Here is a 27,392-nt window from a genome sequence, read left to right on the forward strand (position 1 = left end):
CCATACCTACCACCATCAGCACATATATTATGATTATCACTGGTATCACCATAACCACCACTACCACCACTCCATGACTACACTATTACAACATCTTCACCAGCGCCACCTCCACTACCTAGTTACTACAATCATCACAGAACTACCCCATCATCACCACACTAGCACCACCACTAGCGCTAGTTGCAAATATTTGGCAACTAACAGTAGGTGACTGTGCAACTCCCCACCCTAGTGGTAAGATTATAGACTGTCATCACAACCACCACTACCTTCATCATCATCACCACGACCAACACCATTACCATCACCATCCCACGGTGTCCACCATAAACGGACGGACGACCTGGGGTACACTTTCCCTTGTTTATGTACAGTATAGATGCCAGCGCAACAAGCATCATGTAATATACAGTAATATGTCATGATTCAATTGCATTGTTTAATTTCATGTAGTTACTGTTCAGAGTTACCACAATAACGCAAAACTTATGACCACGGTAGCCTCAAAGTTTACTACATTATGGTTGTCAAAAACAGTGAACATATTGCTGGTATTATGACACTGACAGCACTGGCTAGACAACAGCTGAATGCATGACATTAGCATGATGCTGGTAGAATATCTGGCACACAACAGTCACTCAAGAACAAACACCATCATTCATTAAAAGAAAATATATAATATACCAATTTTCAGTGCAAGAATCCAACAACTTGGGGGAAAAAGGTAGAGACTGGTAGGCTAACATTTCCACACTGTGCACACAGGCATACAGCTGCTGATGGAAACTAACTTTAACCCTTATAGACAGCGCCCTTCCTAGGATGAATAAAATCGCCTGGAGAAGCAAGAATTGTACAGTTAAGATGTTGCCGTCGTTAGAGGGCGAAATTACAACTATGTTACTACAACTGAGTACGTGAAGGTGTAGAAGCGTCAAGCATAACCCCTTAAATACGGTGATGCCATTCTTGGTTTCTTCACAGTAATGTACTTCTCCATGATTTTATGCAACTTAAGAATTGCAAACCATTCTGACCAGGTTTGAAAAGTCACTAAGCTGAATTACATCGTCTATAAGTAGAATATTTTTTAAGTCACCGCACTGAAATGATTAATAACAATATGAAAAAATACATCTGCATTTTTTTTACATTCTTTAGACCTTGGTTACTAATACAGCAGTTAATCTCATCACATGGCCAGTTATCTGGAGTGAGGATGGGGGTGGATGGTGATGGAGGTATGGAGGGCGAGATGGATGTGGACGCTGAGACGGTGCGACTGAAGGAGGACCTAGCTCGGGAGGCCAACTGGAAGCGGTGGGGTCCGTACCTGAGTGAGCGGCAGTGGGGCACAGTCAGGGAGGACTACTCGCACGACGGCGACTGGTGCGTGTTGGTCTTTCACTTTAATGTAACCCAGACTTTGGTCCTTTTGCAGCTTATTTGGTGTATATCAGTAGCAGACAAAATCAGTGCTTCGGTTCTGCACTGTCAGGATGGACTATTCGCACTACTTTTAAGGTACGGGTGTCAAACCTCACTGACCCCTGAGTGGCATTACGTGAGCAATCAACCCTAATCACGCCTCAGATGGAAACTCATGAAGGCCTTATCCTATCCGGTTGGAGTGCCTTAACCCACTAGACCACCAGGCGTCCGTTTGGTTACAGTGTTACCGCCCAGTGTACTAAATTACTTCCTGGATTACAGAAAACCATATGGCTCTTCACTTAGCGTAGTCATCTGAAGGTTGCCCGGTATCAAGTGAGTGGATGGAGGGTGACTTCCCAACCCTTTAATGATAATAATAATAATAATAACACTCCATGGTTATGACATGATATTGGTGTGTGCATGCCAGCTGGTCGTACCTCTCCCACGACGACGCTCGGTCCCGTGCCTACCGGTGGGGTGAGGACGGCCTGGCGGGCGTGTGTGACCGGCAGGGACGGCTGTGTCTCAGTCTGGCTCTATGGAACACACGCGACCCCATCCTTAAGGAACGACTCTTTGGCCTCACTGGACCTCAGGTAACATCAGATGCTCTATGTGTATTCAGGAATTTATTATTTTAATCAGACGTAATTTAGTCGCCTATTAAAATTTCATACCAACTTTACCAATTTCGTCAGTGTAATACAGTGGCATAGTTTAGAATGACAAAGACCTCTGTTAGTAGTATTTATTAGGACAGTTACTTTAAGTACAGTTTCATTAACCGAAGAATTAATTTAAACTAACCAGCCGTTTTTCACATGGCAAGTTTGTTATTTGTGTGCCATGTTTAAATGTGACCTTTCTTCCAATGGGAAAATCCACTGTTCTTAAAGGAAACGAAGATCTGATTTTCAGAATGGTAATTTTTATTGAAAAAGGACATTCCTCGAACATATGCCCAGGACATCCTTCAGGGGTGACTTCGGAATCCTCGGACTTATTTCAGGCTTCTTCCTGCAGAAACGTGCAACTTCTCAAACCAAATCTAGCCAGCTTAAACTAACAGTGAGAGCCACATCCCTTACATGTACAGATCTAGCATCCTTTTGACCTACCCTTTTCAGTGGTCACAACTAATCTTGGAAAATTTGTATTTCATCAGTTTCTCAAAAACATCAATTTCCTGCAGGGTTAGTGGTAGGTATATAAAAACTTAGAATGGTAGATACTTAACTCCACACGAAAACAGCCGGCTAGTTGAAAACGAACCACAACGAAGAGAATTTAGCTTAATGAATCACCAATCATTATAATAAAAAAAAAAAAAAAAAAAAAAAACGCATACCTCCGTCAGGGCAGTATCATCCCCTCTTTCAAGTTTTTCATGACCTTGACTTTTTTTTTTATCAAAATTTAAACACGTGTTCCTTTGATGGTCCTTAACTATATATCTGTCCATCTATTGCCAGACGCCATAATCCCGTAAGGGGTGGCCATCTGACTTCGAGTTATTTGTTTTACGGGGAGGGGCACTAACCCTCCACCAACCCACTTGTTGACACGTAGGGAGCACGTATGGTTTGATTATATAGTTACCACCCAGCGTTGTAAATGGTTTCCTGGCTTACAGGAAACCATTAGGCTTGTCACTCAATGTAAAGCCACCTGTAAAGGAAAGAAAAGCAATAAGAAGTGACAGGAAAGATGGGAGAAATAAGAAGAGAGGAGGACAGGCACAGAAAAACAATTATTCCAAATCTGGGGTATCTCCATTCAACAACTTTCCCATATCGTTACCAAGACAAACTGTCAAGCACAAAGGCAGACAGACAGACAGCCAAACAATCGAGCTCATACTGTACCCCAGTAACTTCCTTGACGGAGATAAACATAACGTCTAGCGATCCAGGTATCAGTGTTGTAAAACCACCTCCTTTAACTACAGGGTAACCACGGTGAGGACGTGAAGGAACTGTACTACTACCTGGACTCCACGCCGACCCACTCGTACATGCGATACCTGTACAAGTACCCCCAGAAGCCCTACCCGTACTCCCGCATCGAACACACTAACGCAGCCCGCAGCATCTGGGACCCGGAATACGAGCTGGAGGACACAGGTAAGGCCCACATATGTTGAGAGAGAGAGAGAGACAGAGAGAGAGAGAACTATTAAACGAGCTGGAAGACACAGGTAAGGCCCACACGTGTAAAAACGGACCACTGACCGAGTTGGAGAACACAGGTGAGGCCCACACGTGGTGAAAAAAAATAAAAAATAAAAAGCACCATTAAACAAGCTGAAGGACATGAGAGGGGGAATACAGAGACAGACAAGCAGGAGATGAAGGTACAGAGCGATATAAAATGCAGCCTGTATGTTCACCTGTTCCCCACTGCCCCACAGGTGTACTGGAGGAGGGGTACTGGGACGTGATGGTGGAGTACGCTAAGGCCGCCCCCAATGACCTGCTTATGGAGATCACAGTCACCAACCGAGGCAGCAAGAACAGCACACTACACGTCCTACCCACACTATGGTAACCTACTCTGACAACACTGGTAGCTATACTCTTCCCGCTCTAACTTGGCCTAACATTACCATCTTCCCACCTTGACTGCTGAGTTGTAAAGATAAATTAACACAAAATAATTATGCAGGTCATGAAAAAGTGCTATGGATGAATGTAGGGCCAGTGCACCGTCTTATTTGCCCACTCAGCTAAATCAAATAGGCTGCACAAGACGGAAAATTTTGGGCCAAGTTCAGGTGAAAAGAGTGCAGTGACTGTTTCATTCACGTAACTACTCAGCTTGTCAAGTACACGGTTTTTCCAAGCTGTTATGATGTACTCTTACAATATGTGTAGTGACTTTCTCCACCGCCCTCAATCTCTTTCATATGGTGACGTCTTCTTGTAGTTTATTGTGGAGGCTGCCATGTGACTTTATTCAGTTTAGGTGATAATCCTAGTAGTAAAGGGAATAATAAAAGCAATATTTTATCCCTTATTTCCAAAACTGTTTCCTAAATAGAGCCAAAATCTGTCGTCTTCGGGCTGGACTTAACTCTTTTGCTGGGACTTGCCTACTTAACAATCTGTTCGGCTAGGGATGAACTATTTTACTAAGCTCTGTTAATGTCAAAGGCTGTCATCCCTTAACGTTTTGGCCGAGAATGAAGAACCTTGTGCTTAATTTACAGTCGACTACACAGCTAACACAAATTCCCCACAGTCACTGGTTAACCCTTACACGTTCTACCTACGTTTAGATGTGGTACTAAAAAAAGAACATGGGCTGTGATTATTTGTGTCCTTTATCCACGGTACTCATTTTCTTCTGCCTAAGGACGTCTTTTTCTTACCACTTGAGAGTCAGGTTTAGCTCTGAGTAGACCTTTCCTAGTGAAGGGGCATAATGATCTTTGTTTTCAATTCCTTTACTGCAACAGGTTTCCCCGAAGTTCAATATAACTATGGAAGTCACAAGAAAAATACATAACAGGATAAATTAATAATAATAATAATAATAATAATAATAATAATAACAACAAGGTACAGTAAAACATCAATACATTTTACATGCGGAAACTACTTGATAAGGAAGAGGTCTTTGGCAGCCTCCTCATCTCACGAGAAGACGATCGCAGATGTGTGGGGGGGCGGGGGAGAGGGAGAGAGGAATGAAGTGTGTTGTTCTTGGCCTGAGACTGTCTCCCTGACGCACTGTTGTAGTTGCCGGCCGTGATAGCTCAGAAGAAAAAATTGATCCATATCGTTCCTTATAAATGTCCTGTGTGCAGAATGGGGTTATCTTTAATTTCGTACGTTTATTACTTAAATGGCTTGTTTTTATTTATATACAATACACGTCCCTGTAATAACCATGAACAGCTGAATACAAGCAAAACGTATGAAAGTCATGCTCAAGGTGATTGTTTCATCATTCGCAACGCTGCATGACTTGTAAGAAATATAGGGCATGGTGGGTATTCGTGACGGGGGAGAGGCGGCTCTGTGGCTCGCATCCTCCTGACCTTGTCATGGGACGGGAAGGGAGTAAGTTTTCCCAGTAGTGTAGCCAAAGTGTATAATGATTACCAAGACTAGATACTACACAAACTGCTGACTTTTTTTTTTTTTTAATACACAATCATAAGTCAAACATCAAGAGACAGAAATAAATCAATCTCTTCCTGACAGAGCAAGATCTTCCAAGTCTTTTTCTAAAGTGGGCGACATGATCAGAAATTATCTGTGTGGACAGCACTTTTTTTAGTGATAAAGAATTTATAGCTTACTAGCTTTTCCAATATAGTGATATTCTAGCAGTTGAGTTATACAACACCAATGGGAACAGTTGGCAGGAGGTAAAGTCATACTGGCCTACTAGCTCATGTATGCTTTCTTATACAAATTTTTCTGACATTATCATCATCATCAATATTATTATTATTATTATTATTATTATTATTATTATTATTATTATGGCGAGTGATGAGAAGGGTGGGTGGTGAACTGAATGAAAGCAAGGCAATGATTGATTATGTGTGTGGATGAAAGGATGCGAAGATGTGTAATGGATGCAAGAGCTTATAGAGGTTGGGGGAGTGGACTTTCTGACCACTACTTGGTGGTGGCCAGAATTAGGATTCAAGTAAGATGCAGGAATAGCAGAAGGGAAAGACGAGAGGAAGGAGTAGTTGCAAGAAAGAAGTGGAAGAACGACTGGGCAAATATGAATTGGAGCAGATGGGGGATGTGGAAGGTGTGTGTAAGATATTTACAGGAGAAATATGTGCAGCATGTGATGTGGTGTGTGGGAGGAAGAGAAGACGGAGGGGGGTGCAAGGAACAGCGTGGTGGACTGAAGAGGTGAGACAGGCTGTGGCACAAAAGAAGAAAGCATACTATGAATGGATGAGAAATAGGGGCGTGGAAGAAGTTGAGAGGCGGAAGAGAGAGTTATATGTAGAAAGAAAGAGAGAGGTGAAAAGATTAGTAAGAGAGAGTAAGAAGAGAGTGGATGAGGAATTTGGAAGGAATCTGAGTGTAAAGTGGAGGGACTGTAAGAAAATGTTCTGGAAAGAGGTGAAGAGAGTAAGACAGGGTGGAAGTGAGGTTAGCAGGGGAGTTAAAGATAAAAATGGTAGATTACTAGTGGAGAAGGGAGAAAAAGTGAGCAGATGGAGAGAACACTTTAAGGAATTGTTGAACATACAGGATGGAAGTAATGCGAGTATAAGTGGCTGGGGAATGGCTGGGAGAAGGAAGGAGGTGAGAAGACAGGAAGAAATCAGTAGGATAGAAGTTGTGGAATCAATGAAGAAAGTTAAATCAGGGAAAGCCCCAGGAATTGATGGAGTGTGTGGTGAAATGCTGAAGCATGGGGGAGAGATAGTAGTAGAATGGATGTGGAAGTTGTGCAGATTGGCCTGGGAGGAAGGTAGAGTCCCGGAGGATTGGAAGTCAGGTATAATTATTCCCTTGTACAAAGGGAAAGGGGAAAAAGAAGTGTGGTAATCATAGGGGCATTCGTCTTCTTAGTATAATAGGAAAAGTGTATGTTAAAATACTTATTGACAGGGTTAGAGAAAGAACAGAGAAATTAGTTGGAGAACAGGGAGGCTTTAGGAAGGGATGAGGTTGTGTTGATCAGATATCCATTCTTAGATCTTTAGTGGAAAAGTTTCTAGAGAAGGGAAAGAAGTTGTATGCGGCTTTCATGGATTTGGAGAAAGCATATGACAGGGTGGATAGACAAGGATTGTGGAAAGTGTTAAGAATATATGGAGTAGATGGGAAGTTATTGAATGCTGTGAAGAGTATGTATGATGGTGCTAAGGCTGCAGTGCGTGTGGATGGTGAACTAAGTGAATTTTTCTCTTTGAAAGTTGGGTTGAAACAGGGATGTGTCATGTCTCCATGGCTGTTCAATCAGTACATGGATGGGGTAATAAAAGAGGTACAAGGTAGGGTAGTGGATGTTGGAGTGGCCCTGGTGAGAGAGGATAGTGTTTGGAAACTCCCTGTACTGTTGTTTGCAGATGATACTGTGTTGTTGAGTGAAGACGAAGGGGAGCTGCAAGGCTTGGTGGATGAGTTTGGGAGAGTGTGTAAGAAACGGAATCTAAAGGTGAATGTAGGGAAGAGTAAAGTGAAGGTCTTTGAGAGAGGTTAAGTCAGTGAATGTACAGCGAGCTTGGATGGTGAGGAATTGGAAAATGTGAGTACGTTTATGTACTTGGGTAGTGTGATGAGTAAGGATGGAGGTTTGGAGGGTGAAGTGTTTGAAGGGTACAGCAGGGAAGAAAGGTTACTGGTTCCTTGAAAGCAGTGATAAGAAACAGGGAAGTGAGCATGGAAGTGAAAAAAGTTACTACATGACAGTATTGTGATACCAACTCTAACGTAAGGAAGTGAAGCTTGGACGTGTTGGAAGGACACAAGTCAAGAGTGAGAGCAGTGGATATGAGTTATTTAAGAGGAGCCTGTGGAGTCACATGGAGAGACAGGCTGACGAATGAGGATATAAAGGAGCGTTGTGGTGTGGATGTGGATGTGATAGGAAGCGTTATGAGGAACACACTGAGGTGGTTTGGTCATGTGGAGAGGATGGAGGGTGAAAGACTGACGAAGAGAGTGTATGTGAGTGAGGTGGAGGGAGGAAGAGGGAGGGGGAGGCCGAGGATGAGATGGAGGGATGGGGTGGAGAGGTATATGAGAGAGGGAGGTGTGAGTTGGGAGCAGGGCAGTGAAATGGCGGGGGACAGGGCGACGTGGAGGCGATTTGTTTGTGGCCACCCCAAACGGGATTGAGGCGTCTGGCAATAGATAGATAGATAGATAGATTATTATTATTATTATTATTATTATCACTGTTATCTCAGTCGGCCGCACCCAAGGTCAAGCATGCAGCACTTGTCCCGCCGGTCACATATTGCAAGCCAAGACGATAAACTCTCGCTCAGTTCGTACAAAACAAAGCGAAATACAGATTTCTTTACCACATCTTATCACTCTATCTCATGGATATAAATGTCTATCATACCTTAACTTGTATCCCTTTGTTGCTGGCTGCAGGTACAGAAACACGTGGGTGTGGGGGTGCTCCCATGAGGGCTGTGGTTTAAAGCCCAAGCTGGAGGCTGTGAAGGAGGGTGACGGTGTGGGTGGGCTGGTACGGGGCACCCACGAGACCCTGGGCGAATACCTGTGGGCCATAGACCAGGTAAGGCGCTTGGGTTAACACCTTCACTCCCACAGCATTTTTCTGTATATCATTCTTGCTGCCACCAGACGATTTTACTCAACTTGGACCTCTAGTGATGCACGAACTGATGAAAGATACGCTCTACTATATATAACTCATTCAGGTAAAATGTCTCCAAAGTTGATTTAAATCCTCTGGTGATAGGAGGAATAAAATATGTATGTGCATCATTGGTTTTAAGAGGTTAAGCAAATATTGTATTTAGGTAACGCATGACGAAAGCTTCCTCAAAGTTCTCACCTGCAAAATCGACCAAAAATAAGATTTTGTCCCCAACTTGTATCTCGACATCAAAAAAGCGCTTGAATGTGTATACTACGGCTGCTCTGCTCACTTGTATCAGACGTGTTTACATGCCGGCCGCTACAGTGCAAGCACATACGTAATACTCTCCTATAAACTGAGCTAATGTGTCAATCTTTTGTACGTCACAGAGTCAGGGGTCGGTACCACTACTGTTCACCGGAAACGAGACCAACAACCAGCGACTGTACGGTGCTGACAATAACACTCCCTTCGTCAAGGATGCATTCCACCGCTACGTCATTCACGGTGGGTTTAATGAGGAACGGTTCTTTACTGTAGGAAATAGTACAGATAAATATAACACGCGTAATAAGAAAGAGTGGACAAAAATGTAGAAGAGTTCCTATTCGCAGATATTGAAAATTTTATAGTTTATTTATTTTTTTCTATTGTTCTTAAGAAATAGGTTTCCTCATCAGATGACCCTCAACTCTTCGACAGAGTTTGGGTAAAATCGGATAAAAATTGTTCGTGTTATCTCACGGTTGGAACTCTTCTCACGGTAGTTCCAGCCGTGAGATAACTCGAAGTTTTTATTCAAATTTAAGTACATTTTGTGGAAGGGTTCGGGGTTAGCCAATGAAGAAGTCTATCGTTTTTTATAATAACAGATCAAATTTCAAGGTCACGGGGCAAATTCAACATTTACCTTGGAGTGTATCAGCGTTTAACCTACAGATAATTCAATAAATAGAGAGAGAGAAAGAGAGAGATTAATTATGCCTTTCTTTGTATCGGAAATGAAACGATGAGCCTTACCATTCTCCATGCAGATGAGAAAACGGCAGTAAACCCCCTGAATCGTGGGACCAAAGTGTGCGCCCACCACATCGTAACTCTACCTCCGGGCGGCTCTGCTACACTACGGTCGCGGCTCAGGCAAGTGGACGAGGCGGCAGCTAATGGATCGGCTCAGGACACGCGGCAGGGACAGGTGTTCGGCAAGACCTTCACAGAGATCATGGCAAGGAGAAAGCGGGAGGCGGATGTGTTCTATGACAGGGTGAGTAGCAGTTACCACAGCGCGTTTGTTCTAATCTGAAGACTATCCTTAATCCATTTTCTGTTCTGTTAATAGCCAAATGTAGTCAGACTGGACGGCTGATTTGACTACTAACAGAGGTTCCTCCCTATATTATGATTACCGCTCGTCGAATTCCATGCCACCATTAGTACGTATTCAAGTTGTAGGAGAGGCCCAGTTGCGTCAGGTAAAAATAAACCGATTATAGTTTGAAATTTAGGGACAGCTAGTGCCCAGGATTCCTCATCTTTACACACACACACACACACACACACACACACACACACACACACACACACACACACACACAACGAAAAATCTAGAGGTTTATTTCAATTGCCAATATCACCTTAAGGCCGAAATATACTACTCTGTTGAAATCATACAACTTCAACTTGGTAAGTATTTGTGGATCCATCTCTGTTTACGGTACTGGTGATCAGCTTGAAGAATATAATCCGCTAAAACACAGCAATACTCGTATCTATCGTACATTTACCTCCACATTTGGTTACAAAATGAAGGTGAATGCTACTGAAAGTACTATTACCATTTGTACAAGGACTTACAAGTGCCTGAAGCCTTGCAGTGCATTAGAACAAGAATCATATACTGTAATTAGGTAAATAAGTGGCAAGTCTTTCACGAACTTCATGAATACCGGTATCTTTTATTTTGTTGGTGTCTGTAATGAATGACACTGGCAGCCGATGTGTTACACAGAACAATTCCAAGATTCCTTTGTTTTGTTTTTTTAATTGAAACGACTAATACCACTGACTTCGAATTCCTATGATGCTTATAATACTACTGTTCCTCAGCGTTGCACTAATCTATAAAAATCTCAGGTACATTTTCTATTCGTAATTTCCTCTTTGACGGATTGTTAAAGCATTATTGTTCTTTGGCGCTGCATTTACTTATAGAAATCTGAGACAGTTTTTCTGTAGTAACTTTCAATCTGATGGACTGTTAGTCACTTTCTTCCCTTAACAGGTGCTAAGTGGAAGGCTATGTGTGCAGGAGCGTCTGGTGGCGAGGCAGGCGCTGGCGGGGCTGCTGTGGACCAAACAGTTCTACCACTACATCGTCAAGGACTGGCTCAGCGGTGACCAGTTAGTATCAGCACGGACTCTTGCATATTGTAGCAGTAGTAGTAGTAGCAGTTGTAGTAGTAGTAGTAGCAGTAGTAAATGCAGCTCCAGGCTCATCTGAAATGTGAACCCAGTGGACTGCAGGTCTAAGTTGTCCTCCTTTTGCAGTCCACCATCCTCCTTTGGGGAGTATGAGGTACATGAAGGACGTCTGTATAACCAGGCAGTTGGGTACCCTGTTATATCATTGCCGGCACATGAAAGCGTCCCTCTCTCCATCCCCAAGCCTATTGCGCTAACGTTCTAGTGGAGCGCTATTTACAGGCCACCCTATATAACGCCACCATGTTTTGAAACCTCAGACTCCTGCATCTCAAAAAGGGTAATACAGTATATGATTCGCTGTTACGGTACCAACAGTTCTTCCCATAAATTTTCCCCGTAACCATAATACTTAAGCATTTTACTGTTAAAAAATAAAGTACAGGTAACAACAGAAGTTTCTTCCTATAATTCTGCGCGACACGGGCCTGCTGACCTGGGAACGCTGCCTGAATGAGACACGGGTGACAGGTGTGGCTTAATTAGCTAATATTTATGATACGTGACTGAGTAAACTGCTGCTTAATTTGTGATGGTACGTTTGTAAATTATGCACTAGGCTAACCCTCCTCTCTTTCATATTCTGTTCATAAACTTTTTGAACCATATAGTAAGTCTTTATTATTACAGTCGTACCGCTTATAAAGAACCTTGGCGTACGAGTATACGTAGCTATGTAACTCTGCAAACGTCAGCCGCCATCCCCAGAGTCTGTATGGTCTGTGTAACTCCATATTATAACCCCCAGATACCAGCCACCCCCTCCTGAGTCGCGAGTCAAAGGGCGTAACAGCGAGTGGCTCCATCTCTACAACCGTGACGTCATCTCCATGCCAGACAAGTGGGAGTATCCTTGGGTCAGTTGGCATCCTCCTCCTTAACGATATATTTTGGGGCAGTATTCTGTGTGGTATTCGAGGCTTCATAGTAAACCTTCCTTGGCGATTTATTCTGTATATTATACTTTAACGTACACTTGTTTACTACTTATTTTTTTATATTGACATAGTTGCATCAATAACATACGAGAGGATACTGAGGTGTAATGTGTCGAGTAAATCGCTAAGGAAGAAGCATAAAAGTATCTCCAAAGCCACTTACAACACTTCCCTATCTCTCTTTCCTAACGCTTTCAGTCAGATAACATTTGTTGGTTTATTCATGCTGTCTTCAGACGATTTTTTTTCATCTTAAGGGAGACCCCGTGTAGTGCAGGGGTCAGTGAAAGCTATGTCAAACTCCTAGCTCAAAAATTCTCTCTAAATTGAATATACTATAGCAGTGGTGTGAACAGAGTATTAGAAATAAATGAATCAATAGATAAGCGTTATTAAAGTGCTAGGTAAAGTGAGTAAAGCACTGTATGTTCTTTTCTTGTGCAGGTAAATTGAAGAATAACGTATTTTAAGAGTAGTTACAGTGAAGAATTAAGTACGGTATATTATGTGCAATATATATTAACTGTCCAGCACATCATAGTTTGTAGCGTATTTGTTCAAATCGTTTTATCAGCCCTACCAACGAACTGAGACGTCTTGATGTTAAAAGGTAAAAGTTCCACAACTCATCAACTTCGTTTCTACTCCTACTGATTATCATTCCCATACGTGTTATCAATTTATGTTTCATTCCACCAGTACCACTACTTACTTAGTCACCACTACTACCACCACCACAACCATCGTCACCATTACCACTGCCAATACCAAAACCACTGCATCACCGTTCCTTGAATCACACCACATTCACCAACACGCACCTCAGGTTCTCGGGCTGTCCAGGATGCAACACAGCACCCCATACTATTAAGCACATTATGGAAGACTGCACTGCACACAATCACCTGCGCCAACAACACTACATACATGTGAGCTCTGTGGGAAAGCCCGGTCTCGGCCCTGGTCTTCCTCAGGGACTCGGGGCTGTTCGGCCAGACTGCCCGGGGAACAACAACAACTACTACTGCTACACACACCTCATCTCTCCCATCTCCTGTTCTTTCTCACTCTGGTCTGCCTTGTCTCATTCTACCACCACCAGCACCCGAATTATTTCACCACCATCACCACATTCCTCTGTATCATATTTTCCTCCCCAGAACTCAACGGTTCCCAGACTGTGCGAACATCTTTACAAGAGTGATACATTAGGGCTTTGCCTGTGGTAACGAGAGAGCTGAGGTACACATTCTCAGTGACAAAGATAAAAATTTTGCCGACAACAAACCTCTCGTCTCACTCTACCAGACATCTCCCTCCACGACTCATCTCCCTTTACCACTCCCTCACTCCACCACTCCCTCTCTCCATCACGTACCTCCTTTACCAGTAAAACGCCTTAGTCAGCGAGGTACGAGCGAGGCCATTTAAATCCGAAAGCATTGAAATGTCACCTTACACCCCGAGGATGTCTAGAGTATATTGATGGGTGTTTACCTGTCAAGTTTCATTCCATTACGACAAACTGTCTGGCTTGTGGCCCTCTTTTGAAGATTTTCGACATGCTGCACTTGGCGCATGTCACGTGCCACGTGCACCGCCTGGGTGTGATGAAACCTCTCAAAAACAAACTTAAAGAACTGAGCTATCATAGAGTGCAAACCACGCAGTGATCGGCCCTGTGGTTGCTGAGATATAAGCTTCTCAAAAGTGTTACGGTCGGGCCGCTCATAGGTCAAAAAGTGACACTACTTGACGATACTCGCGAGGGCTTCGCCCTCGCCCCACCACTCAACCCCTTCCACCACTCAATCGCTCCACCACCTGCTTCTGTAATTAAGGAGATAATCTATCTGTTAACCCCTCATGCTACTACCAGACGACTGAATTCATCCTATGGGAAATCTATTTTAGCAAACAGGTTAATGAAGGCTATAGTTAACCTTTGCAGTAGGAGTCTGTCTTAATCCATAAAAACAATCTAATAACACAATGAAGTCTAGAAAAATTACGTCGTTGTACAGAAAGGGTTAATATTAAGATCACATCACATATTAAAGAGGTCCGTGCAGTCTTTGTATCTACAGGTACTAACTGGTCTCTTCTCCCCTTGCACTGCAGTACGCGTCGTGGGACCTGGCCTTCCATACCGTGGCCCTGGCTATGGTGGATAGTGCATTCGCCAAGAACCAGCTGCTGCTCTTTCTCAGGGAGTGGTACATGCACCCCAACGGACAGATCCCGGGTACGTAGCTCGCTATTACACACGCTTGTCCTCCAATGTGATGTAATTATCACTGTAAATGTAGCTATCACAACTGACAGTATCTCACATCACTGTATATCACTGTAACTCACACTACTTATTCTTGCAAAGTGAACTCTGTGTTCTTTGTGGTACCGGCTCAGGGCGTTGTGACGTTTTCAGAAGGCTATAACTTTTTTTCTTCCGTAATTACTATTCATTTAACAGGACTACTAATTATAATTTGCATTATTATAAAAACTCTGTTACTCAGAAATTTGAGCTGGTTTAATCTGGGATTGGTAAAAAGTGCTCTAGTACCCAGAATGTTAGAAAAAAGAAAGCTGGATTGCCAGGTTTCAGGGAATACTCAAGTATGCATAAAATACGTATATTACATAAAACCAGATAATATTTTAAAAGTGAAATCATACTTATTCTTTATGTGTGCAGCGTACGAGTTCGCACTGGGTGACGTGAACCCTCCGGTGCACGCGTGGGCCGTGATGAACGTGTACCGAGGCAGTGCTCCCAGGGGCTCCAGGGACACCGCCTTCCTTGCCAGGGCATTCCATAAGCTCTCTCTCAACTTCACATGGTCAGCCTCACTGCTTATTCTCAGGAAGTGTGTGTTGCCGTGCTTGGGAATACTCGTCTTTAAACACAGTTGCCGGCAACATCAAGGACGATGGAAACAGGGGGTGGAAGGCGTCCCACTTTCGTAATGGTTGTTGTGGTTTAGCGACATGTATGGGGGTGATAATTGGTTTAACGTGGGTTCGATTCTGGGGTATGATAGGAGACCTACGAAAACCATCTACTGTATACTCAAGAAAAGGTCAGACAGTCCTTTCAAAATTTGTGCTAACACCTGTCCAGTTTGTTGTACAAAACTGAATGTACTTGTATCTATAAATTACTTTTCTGAGATGAGGAAATAATTTGCCTCGTCAGAGCATTACATTTTTTGTCTCAAACTCAAATGGTTCCCCTCGCTTCCTGTCTCTTGAGTTAGGTTTCATTGTGGTCGCCTGGGTATTTGCCCTGGTATGATACAGGTATAGCTTTTCTTATGTGCTTTATTTCTACTGGCTTCTGGTCTCTAAAGAATACCTGTTATCACTTTTATCACTTGCCAAGCTCTGTTATGATGAAGGCTGTCCGTATACTTTGTCTTCCAGTAAACACTTATGCTGATGATAGCAAGTGTCATTCCAACAAGCTGTCACAATGAAACTTACATATGCCATCATAGCTTACTGTACTTGAAGACTGATAGTATTAATCCACAAAGCTGAACTACAACGAAGCTTACCCGTGTCTGGTGTGGTCAGGTGGGTGAACAGGAAGGACCCCGACGGCAGGAACCTCTTCGGCGGTGGGTTCCTGGGCCTGGATAACATCGGTGTGTTCGACCGATCCCGTCCCCTACCCGTGGCAGGCCAGCTCGAGCAGGTCAGTCCCAAGCCTTTAAAGAATACAATTACATTTGGTCAGTCTAGTGCCGAGATTTTAAACTCTTTGAATACTGCTATATAATTTTTTACTTTCATTTCCTACTTACAATTTTATTTACTTCATGAGAGAAGTTTCAATCAGTTGAGGTTAAAAGGAACCTTCATTAACCTTATCACTGAAGAATAGAGTAAAACATGATGTCGTCGAGGTGAAATTATAAAAGCTAAGACGGCAAAGGTGTATTCAACCCTCCTGCTTCTAACGGTCCTTTATGGAACGGTTAATGGCCATTAGATGTGATCAGCCTGCATGCCACACCACAAAGGGCATCCAGCAGCGAGGATGCAAGAACAACTACGTTACGCCCCCTCCCCCTCCTATGGTTTTCACACGTATGACAGTAAAAAATTTGATGCTTTGCATCTCCATCGCAATTAATCACTTCAGTAGAACGACGTCTTCCTTCAGACTAGGCAGGACAACTCGTAGTGAAGGAGGTTGGGAACAGTCTCCTTTAACTCCATCATTACAAGAGGTCTAACGTCTGGAGGTAGCATGAACTAACTAGAAAACGGCGTCATCATAACGAAGGTATAAAGCCTTTCAGAAGTGAGAAAACTATTTTACTCTACTTACTGTCATACGATTGTATTCAGTTTATGCATTGCTTCTCATCTTCCGTGAGTTAAAAATAGCCTACAGTACCTTATTTTGGACGAGGGAAATTTGAATTATTTAGTCTGGCTCCTGCATCACGCTTCTGATTAGCATGGGAGAGCTTACCCAACTTTTAAGTAATATAGAATGAAAAAGTAAATTAGTCGCAGAAAAAGAGAGAGAAACAATACATTCAGGAAGGATATAATGGATGATATGGCTCTCTAGCTATACAATAGCAAGTGATGACGCATGAAGAGGAATTTTCAGGTCTAGAATTATGATGGTGTGTGTGTGTGTGTGTGTGTGTGTGTGTGTGTGTGTGTGTGTGTGTGTGTGTGTGTGTGTGTGTGTGTGTGTGTGTGTGTGTGTGTGTGTGTGTGTGTGTGTGTGTGTGTGTGTGTGTGTAGTTCATATATTGATTTCGAACCACCTCTTTCATTTGTGGGAAATTCAGTTAAGATGATGATGATGATGATGACGATGATGACTGATACGACCCTACCTTCCCGATGGCGCTGCCCACACCAGGCTGACGGGACGGCGTGGATGGCGTTCTTCTGCGTAACGATGCTGGACATGGCCCTGACCCTGGCCGAGGAGGACCCCGTGTACGAGGACATGGCCTCTAAGTACTTCGAACACTTCATCCTCATCGTAGACGCCATCAACGCCTCTGGTCAGGGTCGTGGCCTGTGGGACGACGAGGATGGCTTCTACTACGACTACATCAGATGCGCGGACGGCACCTCCATGCCACTCAAGGTCAGCATGGCACAAAACACATGCCATATTCTTATTCGTTTAAGAGCTCTCGTAACACCTCCTCCTTAGTTACTTATTCTACATATGACACCTTCAGCTGCAGTGGCTCGGCATCTTCATTTCGTGATGCTAAGGCCTTGAGTCCAGAGTTCGAACTCACTCCATCGCGGACATTTACTGTGGGTGTCGATAGTATGTCCTTTCATGTGTTTGAATTATCATGTCCGCATCTTGTCCGTTCTGCCATGATATTAACAGATTCTGACACACAAACATAGCCAACACACAACACTTCCACTTTCACATACAGCAATCCTCTTACACAGACCCCCTTCCCTCTTCGTACATCGCCAGTATGGGCAAGGTTAATTCTGGAGAAGTCTCTTCTAAGGTAAATAAAAGCATCAAAACGTAACTAGATGAAACTACGAACTGCGTCACCAGATTAAAGGTGTTAATGATCAATACAGCATACGTTGCTCGCTCATGGCTTAAGTCTCGTGTCACGGCGCAGAAAATTGCATCAAAGTGTAGAGATGATTGTTGCTGATGGGCAGTTACTTAGAAGATTACTCAGAGCAAACGGTGTGTCATATCCTCTGTGGGTTGAGCGATACTTGATTTCAGTTCGTTCAGACAGTAAACCTTAGGAATGATTGGCCATCTTAGTAATTTCAGTGAGAGTGGTTGTGAGAGATGTGAGAATGGCCCTCATTATCTCTCATACGATTGGGATAATTCTGATATCTCTGGCATTATATTTTAGCTAACGACAGACGTATTTCATTCAGCTGAGAGTGAATCATAAGAATCTAAGTGTTAATAATAGTGCCAATAGCCTGCATTGTTAATACACGTATTATTAACCCTCACATGGTCGAAATAACTCTAGTATTCTATTCCTGCTAACGCCAAACGTTTCTATCCAACCGATGGACGTGAAAGAAGCTTGGGAGAATTGAAAAAAAAAATACCACCAGAATTCGTGCACTGCATGTAGAATCTGTGGATTACGGTATAATTTTGAGTGAAACTAGAATTTCACTGCTACATTTTGAGAGTGGTACAGTGTGTGTGGTAACGTGTATGCGTTAATGAGAAGTGCGTTTGGGTTAGGTGTACTTGTATGTGTTAAGAGTGAAAATGTGTGTTGGTAAAGTGTACGTGAAAAAGTGTGTGTAATGAAATCAGTGTGTTAAAATAGTAGAGTGTATTTGGGTTAAGTGTACTGTATGTGATAAAGTGGCAAAGTATGTAGCAAAGTGTATGCAGTGAAATATGTGGGAAGGTGGGAAACATATGTGGGCTGGTGGTGTTCCTTTGTAGTGGCGCCTGGCCATGGTAACTGGTGGATGGCGTGCGTGGCAACACCCACTCTCAGAGCCTAACTGCTGCTATTCCTCAGCCATAAAAAAAGGGCTTGTCTGCACACTACCAATACACCTCACGACGAAGATTCATATTATAACTTCAAGATAATTTTTCGGTCTTTATTTTAACAAGACTCGGAAAAACTCTTCGCACATCTTTCCATATCTCCCTAGTAAAAATCCTGTCGTAAATAAATACCTACCTGCTGCTATTTCTCCTTCATAAATAAAAGGTCTGTCCGCACAACACCAGCAGAAATAGCCATAAATGTATTTATGACTGTTTCCGTATCGCAAATTTCAGCAACTTGAGGAAAAAGGTAAATTGTAAGTTACTATACGACTCTCACTAGAGGTGTATGGTATGTAGGAGGACTGCTGGGCCTTGATAGCAGGCTGTGAAGCCTATGCCCAGAGTCGGACACACACACACACACACACACACACACACACACACACACACACACACACACACACACACACACATATATATATCTGTCGCAGCTAAGATTTACTTTTGCATGAAAGGCAATGAGACGAAAATGCAAAATTTTCCCATGTCATATTCTCAGTAGAAACAGAATACTCTTCATTACGAGATAGAATTCTCGTAAGGTAAATCGTGAATTCCCTTCCTTGACAGTGATTCACAAAAGAAAAATACTACCAGTTCCCCCACCATAATCTGGATTTGTTTCTGTAGGAGGAAAAAGAATGGGGGAATGCGGATTATTCCTGTGTCTCTAGTTCTTAATGGAAGAACCTGAATTACAGTTACGAGAGGCTGATTATCGAATGTTACATCGTGAATGACATGGGGCGATTTGTTATTTACTGTAATAGCTTCTACTTTGGTTGCCCATTGTGCCTTAAGATTCATTCGCTTTTGACCTCACTCCATTCTTTTCCTTTGTACAGTCTTCCCTTTGTTGCTACATCATCATCATCATCATCATCAATATCATCATCATCATCATCATCATCATATATATATAATGTAGTTCGTCGGGCCCACCAGTTCCATCCCTTTATCGGGTTATGTAAACAGTAGGCAATTGCCGTATAGGATCATTTTCCTAGTGGTTAACTCGAGCAAATATTTGGTCTTTTAAGTCGGCTACCACTCCGGCCGTCTCGCCCCTACATATGCACTGGACACGCTTGTTTTTGTTTTTCTGGTAAAACACGGTAAAGTCTTGGAAGTATAGTTGCACAGGCGTATAGTTGTATTATCACTGATAAGTTTGTTTGTACTGGTAGTAGAGTAATTTGCCATTATGATTCACAATAATGTCATTCATATTTTATATTCTGTGGTAGTTAATTTCATGTTTTATTTTTATAGTAATGGTATCATAATTACCATTTTTCAACAGTCCTATATTAAAATCATAGTTACTCCAAGACCAGCCCTCGCACTTCAGTACATCACATGCTACTTTAGAACTGTTCAAACTGTTCACTTATTTATTCACTAATACTTTATGGTTCAAGTGATTCGTGTTCCTTTTCTCCCGACTTAACTTCTTCATAATCACCATATTAATGTGATGGTATGAAATAATCTCAACTATACGCCATGACAGAACTGATATTTGATTTTGCTGTGCTGTTTTTGTCCTTGTGTGGTATGATAGACTTCTCACTGAACCTCTGACTCTTCTGTGTGTGTGTGTGTGTGTGTGTGTGTGTGTGTGTGTGTGTGTGTGTGTGTGTGTGTGTGTGTGTGTGTGTGTGTGTGTGTGTGTGTGTGTGTGTGTGTGTGTGTGTGTGTGTGTGTGTGTGTGTGTGTGTCCCATGTCCATGTATGATATATACTGATGTGTAGTATGGAGTTGTGTGGCATAGAGACGTATAGTGTGGTGTGGTATAGTGATGTGTGGAGTGGTGTGGTATGGTATGATGACGTGTACTGTGGTGTGGTATGGTGTGGTGCGCTAGAGTGACGTGCGGTGTTTTGCGGTGCTGTATGGTGTAGTGATGCATAGTGTGGTGTGTGGTGGGATAGCATGGTATAATGATGTGTGGTGTGGTGTAATGTGGTGTGGTGTGGTGTGGTGTAGTATTGTATGATATCATGGTGTGCGGTATGGCACCCCACAGGTTCGGTCACTGGTGGGTATGGTGCCCTTGTTCGCCGTGCTGGTGCTGGTGCGGGAGGAGATGGAGGGGCTTCCAGGCTTCTACAAGAGGTCGCAATGGCTTATCAAAAACAGGCCTGACCTTGCTTCCAGGGTGAGTTAATCCTGCAAACACAGGCGCCTGGGTTGAGATGCACAGAATAACTTAAAATGGCTTTCCTTAAAACTTGTTTCTGCAGGAAGAAAATGGGACGTAAGAAGATTACGCACTTTTTATTTCTTTGTATTTCCCGCATATGTCAATCGTAGTTACGAGTGTTTTTCATGTGAACCTCAGCTCTCCATTACCTATCCATCACAAATGATTTGTACATCTTTGATATCATGAACTACCAAAGATATCAATTTTCGAAGACTTAATTATCTGCTCCTTCTTTGGTTATAATATGGAACTGATAACGCACATAAAATAACATTAGCGGAAGAGGAATGTAAACAATTGGTTTGGTATTTACAACAAACTCATTATTTTGACGACCTGCCTTACTACCGACCCTTAACCCTTGTAGGTGACACTGATGAGCTGCGGTGGGTCGGACAGGATGCTGTTAGCGGTGCCCACCAAGGACCAGCTGCTCAGACTCCTGAGCTACCTCTTGGACGAGAACGAGTTTCTCTCTCCATATGGCATTAGATCCCTCTCCAAAGTACACAAGGTCAGGTATTATGTGGAATTACTCATTGCTGTCGGTGAAAGAAGTGCATGATGCCTAAAATTAACTGTCATCTACAGTTTGTATCGGCCTAATCATCAGGAGCTAAGGTACAGTGCTATGCTGTCGTAAGCAGCTGCATAATGATCTAATACATATAGCTGCACTCACTAGTTTCCTAAAAGCTCCTTTAAAATAATGCCAGTATAGTACAAAACATAATTATATCTGTTCATCTTTCTGAAGGCAAACGTCTTTTTACACACTACACAGAATTGCCCAGAAACATTTAGCCTACGGGTTGATGTCGAATCAAAGTGAAATCATTCGTTTTTTGTGTCAGAATGGAAACTAGTCTCAGTTTTAAAATCATAATGGAAGTATAATGGGGCACGAAATAATATGTGGGTGTATGTGTGTAATCCATCTACAAGTCCATGGTTAGACCAATTTTAATTTAATTTAATGGTTAGACCAATTTTAATTTACGGGCATGAGTCATGGTACAGTACAATTGCAACAGATCAGAAAGTATTAGGATTTGAGAATAAAATACTGAGAAGGATTCTTGGGGTAAAGTGGCAAGACAGAGTTACAAATGAAAGAGTAAGGGATATTACGAGAGTGGAACCAGTTAATGAATATGTGAGACTGTCTCGCTGGAAGTGGCTGGGGCACATATACAGAAAAGAAGGTTGTTTAATACAGGATGTGCCAGAGTGGATTGCTAGAGGAAGAAGAGGTAGAGGTAGGCCGAGGGAAACCTGGTTGAGGACAATGAAAAAAGAAGCAGGAGAGGAGTGTTGGTGGGACCTGAAGGAGATGGCAAGAGACAAATATTGGTGAAGAGAGTTCATTGAGGCCCTGTGCATCCCGTGGGGTGCCACAGGAAATGATTGATTGATTGATTGATTGTATGTGTGTGATACAGGATTCGCCGTTCGTGCTAGAGGTTGGGGATGAGCGTCACGAGGTGTCCTACGTGCCGGGGGAGTCCAACACACACCTCTTTGGCGGAAACTCGAACTGGCGCGGACCGATATGGTTCCCTATGAACTTCCTCATCATCACGTCGCTTAAGAGATCAGCACCGTTCATCATCATCATTATCATCATCATCATCATCTAATTTACCACTAATTCACGAGATTAGTAGCATCCAGCATTGGGTACAGGAATGCACACACACACACACACACACACACACAAAGGTAAATAGCACACTAAGAAATAGGAAACTGGAATTCTGTATTCTGAGAGACGGGGGCCAACCGCCTGTCTGGGGTAGACTTCTCTTCCCTTCACTGACTTTGACCTTCGTATCTGAACTTAACCTAAATATAATCAACAGCTACCATCCTATAAAAATAAGGTTTCTAGATTATGGTTTCAAAATTAGAGGTGGAAAAGATTAACAGTGGAGTGGGAGATCAAAAGCAATATAGGAGGAGAAAAAAAAAAGACACAAAACCAGCATAATTACTCGTGAAGAAAATAAAGGACGGACTAATAATATGCACACCCTAAGAAAAACGAGGTGGTAGTAGTGGTAGAAGTAATAATAATAATAATAATAATAATAATAATAATGAAAATGATAATGATGATGGTGAGGAGAGGAGGAGGAGGATCGTATTAATAAAACTCGTAATAACATCAATAACACTAATACAAAATTTTCACCTCACTCCCCCCTCCATGCAGGTACCACTTCTTCTACGGGTCTGGCGTGAAGGTGGAGTGTCCTACAGGCTCGGGGACCTACATGACGCTGGAGGAGGTGGCCGTCTTCCTCGCCCGCCGCCTTGTGTCCCTATTCACACCGGGGCCAGAGGGTGCAAGGCCATGTCACGGTGAGGGGGGAAGAGTTTTTTTTTTATACGTCTGTTTATCTGTTTATCTATCTCTGTCTATCTGTCTGTCACTTTGTCCCTCCATCTTTCTGTCAATTTGTTTATGGATCTGTTTTTTTGTCAACCCATCCATCCAACCGTTTGATCAAGCCTGCCTGTCTGTCTGTTTGCTTGTCTGAATGGCTGCCTGTCTTTTTGACTGTTTGTCTATCTATCTACGTCTATCTATTTATCAACTATCTATCAACCTACCTGTCTATCTACCTGCCCCTCTCTCTCTCTCTCTCTCTCTCTCTCTCTCTATCTATCTATCTATCTCAGTCTATCCATCTCCACCCCAAGGAGAGACAGCACCAGACCATATCAAGTGAGGCGGGACCAAACTTTTTTTTGTTCTCCCTCATGTCAAACCACCAACTCCATGAAATTTCACACATTGCAGAAATATCCGCCATCATGCCATACTGCCATCACATAAACAGTGAAACGAAAAACTGTCCCATTTTTTCTTTGTTCCCCCTCTCCCTCATATTTTTTATTCGTGTGTGTGTGTGTGTGTGTGTGTGTGTGTGTGTGTGTGTGTGTGTGTGTGTGTGTGTGCAGGTATACTTAATCAGTCTACTTAATCCTCCTTGCCCTCTCCATTTCCTAGATTTATTATCCATTGAGTTTCACTAATGTTGTGATGAAAATATAAAGCAGTGCACGATTAGCCTAAGGAACAGCACACGATATTTTGTTAACCAGTTAAGCTTACTCTGTCAAAAGAATGATAATAATAGCAGTAGTACTAGCAGTAGTAGTAGTAGTAGTAATAATAATAATAATAATAATAATAATAATAACGCACTGATAAATCCCTCCGTCTCAGTCATGGAACGTATATAGAAGTCTTACACTGACCAGACAATAAATAATCTCAGCAGAACTGATACGTAAGATACCGTCTATAGCGTTACCCTGACTCTTATATTAGGGAAGGACAGAATGATGACAGGAGGACGGAAGGTGCGACTAGGGACAAGGAAGACAGAGAGCTTCTCAGTACTTCTCCTTAAGTCAACTGTTATGTACATTATATTTTGTTTCTCATGTGTTCTATATATTTTAAATATCATTGTAGTTTAAATCAGTAACATCCAAAGGGATTATAGGTAGAGATACTAAGAAATATCCAAAGTCAAAGAAATACACCCTAAGGGAACCCACGACTCTGACGAAAGAGACCTGGTTCCTTTGTAGTGGTTCCCAGCGATCATGCAGGCAGTCCAATATCCCAGGTGATCGCTGTCTCAACTGGCCTAGTCCCTCTCTCTCTCTCTCTCTCTCTCTCTCTCTCTCTCTCTCTCTCTCTCTCATTATAGCTGCGATCCAGTCTGGTGAGAAAGGCAATACGTATTACTCTGTTCGCCTGAATGTTCCGGATCAGCGAGCATTACTGGCCTACCTTCAGAGAGCAATTTTCTCTGGACGTTTGTCGCATCCTCATTTTGTCTGAATTACGACACCGTTTGCAGGTATTACGCTGGACATAATACACTTTCGCTGCCGCTGCCATGATGCCCTTTCCTAGGCCAAAGTTTTTCAAAAATTTCATTAAATTTACTCCTCCAGTGCGATGACGTCTCTCTCTCTCTCTCTCTCTCTTGCTTCTATATTTGCCATTTTTTCCTCTTTCAAGATTCTTCGATTCGGCTTAGGATATGTTTCTCGAACGGGAAAGATTAATATAGTTTTCTTTAACCCCTTGACTACGAGAGGCCTTTTAACCCCTTCATCCCGAGGACGTAATTTTTGTACTATTTTAGCTACCATAAGACGATGTTGTTCAGTTTAGAAATGTCTTTCTGGGAAGGGATTGTTCTGTTTTACTAGAATGAAGAAATCAATGAAGGCTGTATCCAACCCCATCAGTGGGGAAAAAAATATATGTCTTAAGGTTAACAAGATCGTTTAGAGATAGCAGGCACAACAAAAAAAATATATCAGATAAAAGATTTAAGACCATAAAACAAACAAATGCTGTGAAAACTGGTTTGCCACACCCCGTGACTTGTGTGGACGAGCAGCAGCACTTAAAGAACTTGGCATGAGGGACTTGGTAATGGTATGCGGCGCCGTAATAGCAGGAATAATGGAGAAAATGGCCCACAAGTTTCTCCATCTGTGGTATATGCTATCTTTTTCATTCCCTAAATGGTGTTAATTTATTCTTACTCTGCATGGCACTTTATCAAGTATATACATACCACAGAGGGTTTCCAACCTTCAGTAATTTAGATTTTACTATGAGGTAATAAACATAGGAAAAAGAGAAAAGAAAGAGTCAGGCAGATCAAACAGACGAAAGTTAAAATAAAAAAAATCATGAAAACAAGAACGGTAAAGACAACAACGCCAGGTGGACACAGAGAAACACGAACCTCAAACAATGCAATCTGAGAACGAATTGGGCCGCCTAAAGAAACAAGAGGCAAGTGTAGGTAATGACCCTGAGAACATAGCGCATAAATCCACATTCCTCCATGCTGCACTTTAATACTACGTCACTTGCAGCGCCAAAATGATAGTGATATTGCGTCCTGTACCGGGAACCACAGCGACTCTCATACGCCCTGGCTCGTAAAGAACCGTTCGTCGCTCTAGCCACTCAGTTTAGGAAGGAGTTTTCAGTGAGTGTGATATGGTTTACTTTTTTTTTTTTTTACAAATTATTTTCCCTTTAACAGATACCCCATTCATTTCATACAAAGACCTTAATCAGAAAACTTTTATTCGATAAGTGAGGAGAGAAAAATTATAGCATATACATTAACCATGAAATATATTATATTCCTAAACGTCAAATATAATCATTAAGTAACTGGTAACATGATTAATACAAGTATATTTCTCGAGGACACCGTATGGACAGAACAATACAGTGTTTAAATCATGTATAAACCAACAGGTAACAGTTCACAGCATACGAGAGGTTTCCCAGAAATGTTTTGATAGCGTGACAAATTAGTGAGTTTTTTTTTTTTACTTAAGTTTGTGATGTTTTACAAGAACTTATATCTGACCCACATAATTATCGAAGTCTCATTTTATGGCGTATATAAATTCCTCGTGGCTCTACATTGTAAAATACAATTTTGATGCTGTTGTTCCCTGGTGTGGTGACGCTGCTTGTTCCGAGAATGTTCCATGCCCAAAGCGTGACCTGTGATATGAGAATCTGTGTATTACATATGTCCCGTGCGTGGTGCGTGTGTGTTTATTATTAAATGGGTTTCGTGCTGTACGATTATATTAGTTCTGTGACGCACGTGTATCATGTTTGCATATTTGGTCTTAAGCCTAGTAAGTTAGTACTCACGTTATCAACAAAGAAGTCGAGTTTTCAAGTCCACCCAAAAGACCACTGACTGATGCCAGGAGGGACACCTAACCATGGAGAGCTACAATAACTTCCAGGTCCTCTTAAAAAAGGGTACCACAACCCTTCCATCAGACGCGTGCATGATATAACAGTGCAGTACATGTGTTCCGTGTTGCATATACTTATCAAGTCCTGGCTGTCCTCCGTGACCTGAGTGAGTCCAGTTGTTCAGTGCTTGTGATTTAGGACGGTGTTCCCATAAGGTCAGGAGACTCCGCAGCAACCCTTCTTTAATATATTGCTCCATCACGGCATGCTAAAATTCCCTTGTTTATTGGAAAGATAAATAACACAAGGTATAATATTAGAGTGTAATATCCAAAATTAATTACAAAGGAAAATGTACTCGGAAGCTTTGTAAGACCACGGAAATACAGACGGCCTTACTATGTTGAAAGTTTGTACGCCCACTGAGTCGTGGGTATAGTACGTAAGTCTTGGCTCTATATTGTGTTTTGAATGTGTTCCTTGCCTTGGATGTATCCCAAGTGTCCTGGGTGCGTCATCGGTGTATTCTAGGTGTGTTCTTTGACCTGGGTGTGTCTCGGGTCTGTTCCTTGTCCTGGGTGTCCTGGGTGTTCCTTGACTTAGGTGTGTCCTGGTTATGGCCTGGTGTGACCTGAATGTGTCATGTGTGTCTC

The 27,392-nt window shown here is 42.5% G+C and overlaps 1 protein-coding gene across 1 annotated transcript in view; it reads left to right on the forward strand.

Moving 5' to 3' along the window:
- The first annotated feature begins 1,261 nt into the window (after positions 1–1,261).
- The window catches only part of LOC145399126 (uncharacterized), a 33,381-nt gene continuing 7,250 nt past the window's right edge, over positions 1,262–27,392 (forward strand). Inside the window, exons 1-17 of the mRNA XM_080271866.1 lie at positions 1,262–1,395; positions 1,871–2,039; positions 3,392–3,566; positions 3,854–3,986; positions 8,532–8,679; positions 9,156–9,273; positions 9,801–10,030; positions 11,048–11,166; positions 11,996–12,104; positions 14,307–14,430; positions 14,884–15,028; positions 15,765–15,885; positions 17,077–17,310; positions 20,784–20,915; positions 21,331–21,477; positions 22,406–22,566; positions 23,179–23,327. Of these exons, the coding sequence (XP_080127992.1) occupies positions 1,262–1,395; positions 1,871–2,039; positions 3,392–3,566; positions 3,854–3,986; positions 8,532–8,679; positions 9,156–9,273; positions 9,801–10,030; positions 11,048–11,166; positions 11,996–12,104; positions 14,307–14,430; positions 14,884–15,028; positions 15,765–15,885; positions 17,077–17,310; positions 20,784–20,915; positions 21,331–21,477; positions 22,406–22,566; positions 23,179–23,327 (2,548 nt within the window). The remainder of the gene's footprint in view (positions 1,396–1,870; positions 2,040–3,391; positions 3,567–3,853; positions 3,987–8,531; positions 8,680–9,155; positions 9,274–9,800; positions 10,031–11,047; positions 11,167–11,995; positions 12,105–14,306; positions 14,431–14,883; positions 15,029–15,764; positions 15,886–17,076; positions 17,311–20,783; positions 20,916–21,330; positions 21,478–22,405; positions 22,567–23,178; positions 23,328–27,392) is intronic.

The sequence above is a fragment of the Coenobita brevimanus genome, chromosome 47 (genome assembly GCF_032717465.1).
Source record: "Coenobita brevimanus isolate Jiangsu-jjx chromosome 47, ASM3271746v2, whole genome shotgun sequence".
NCBI lineage: Eukaryota > Metazoa > Arthropoda > Malacostraca > Decapoda > Coenobitidae > Coenobita > Coenobita brevimanus.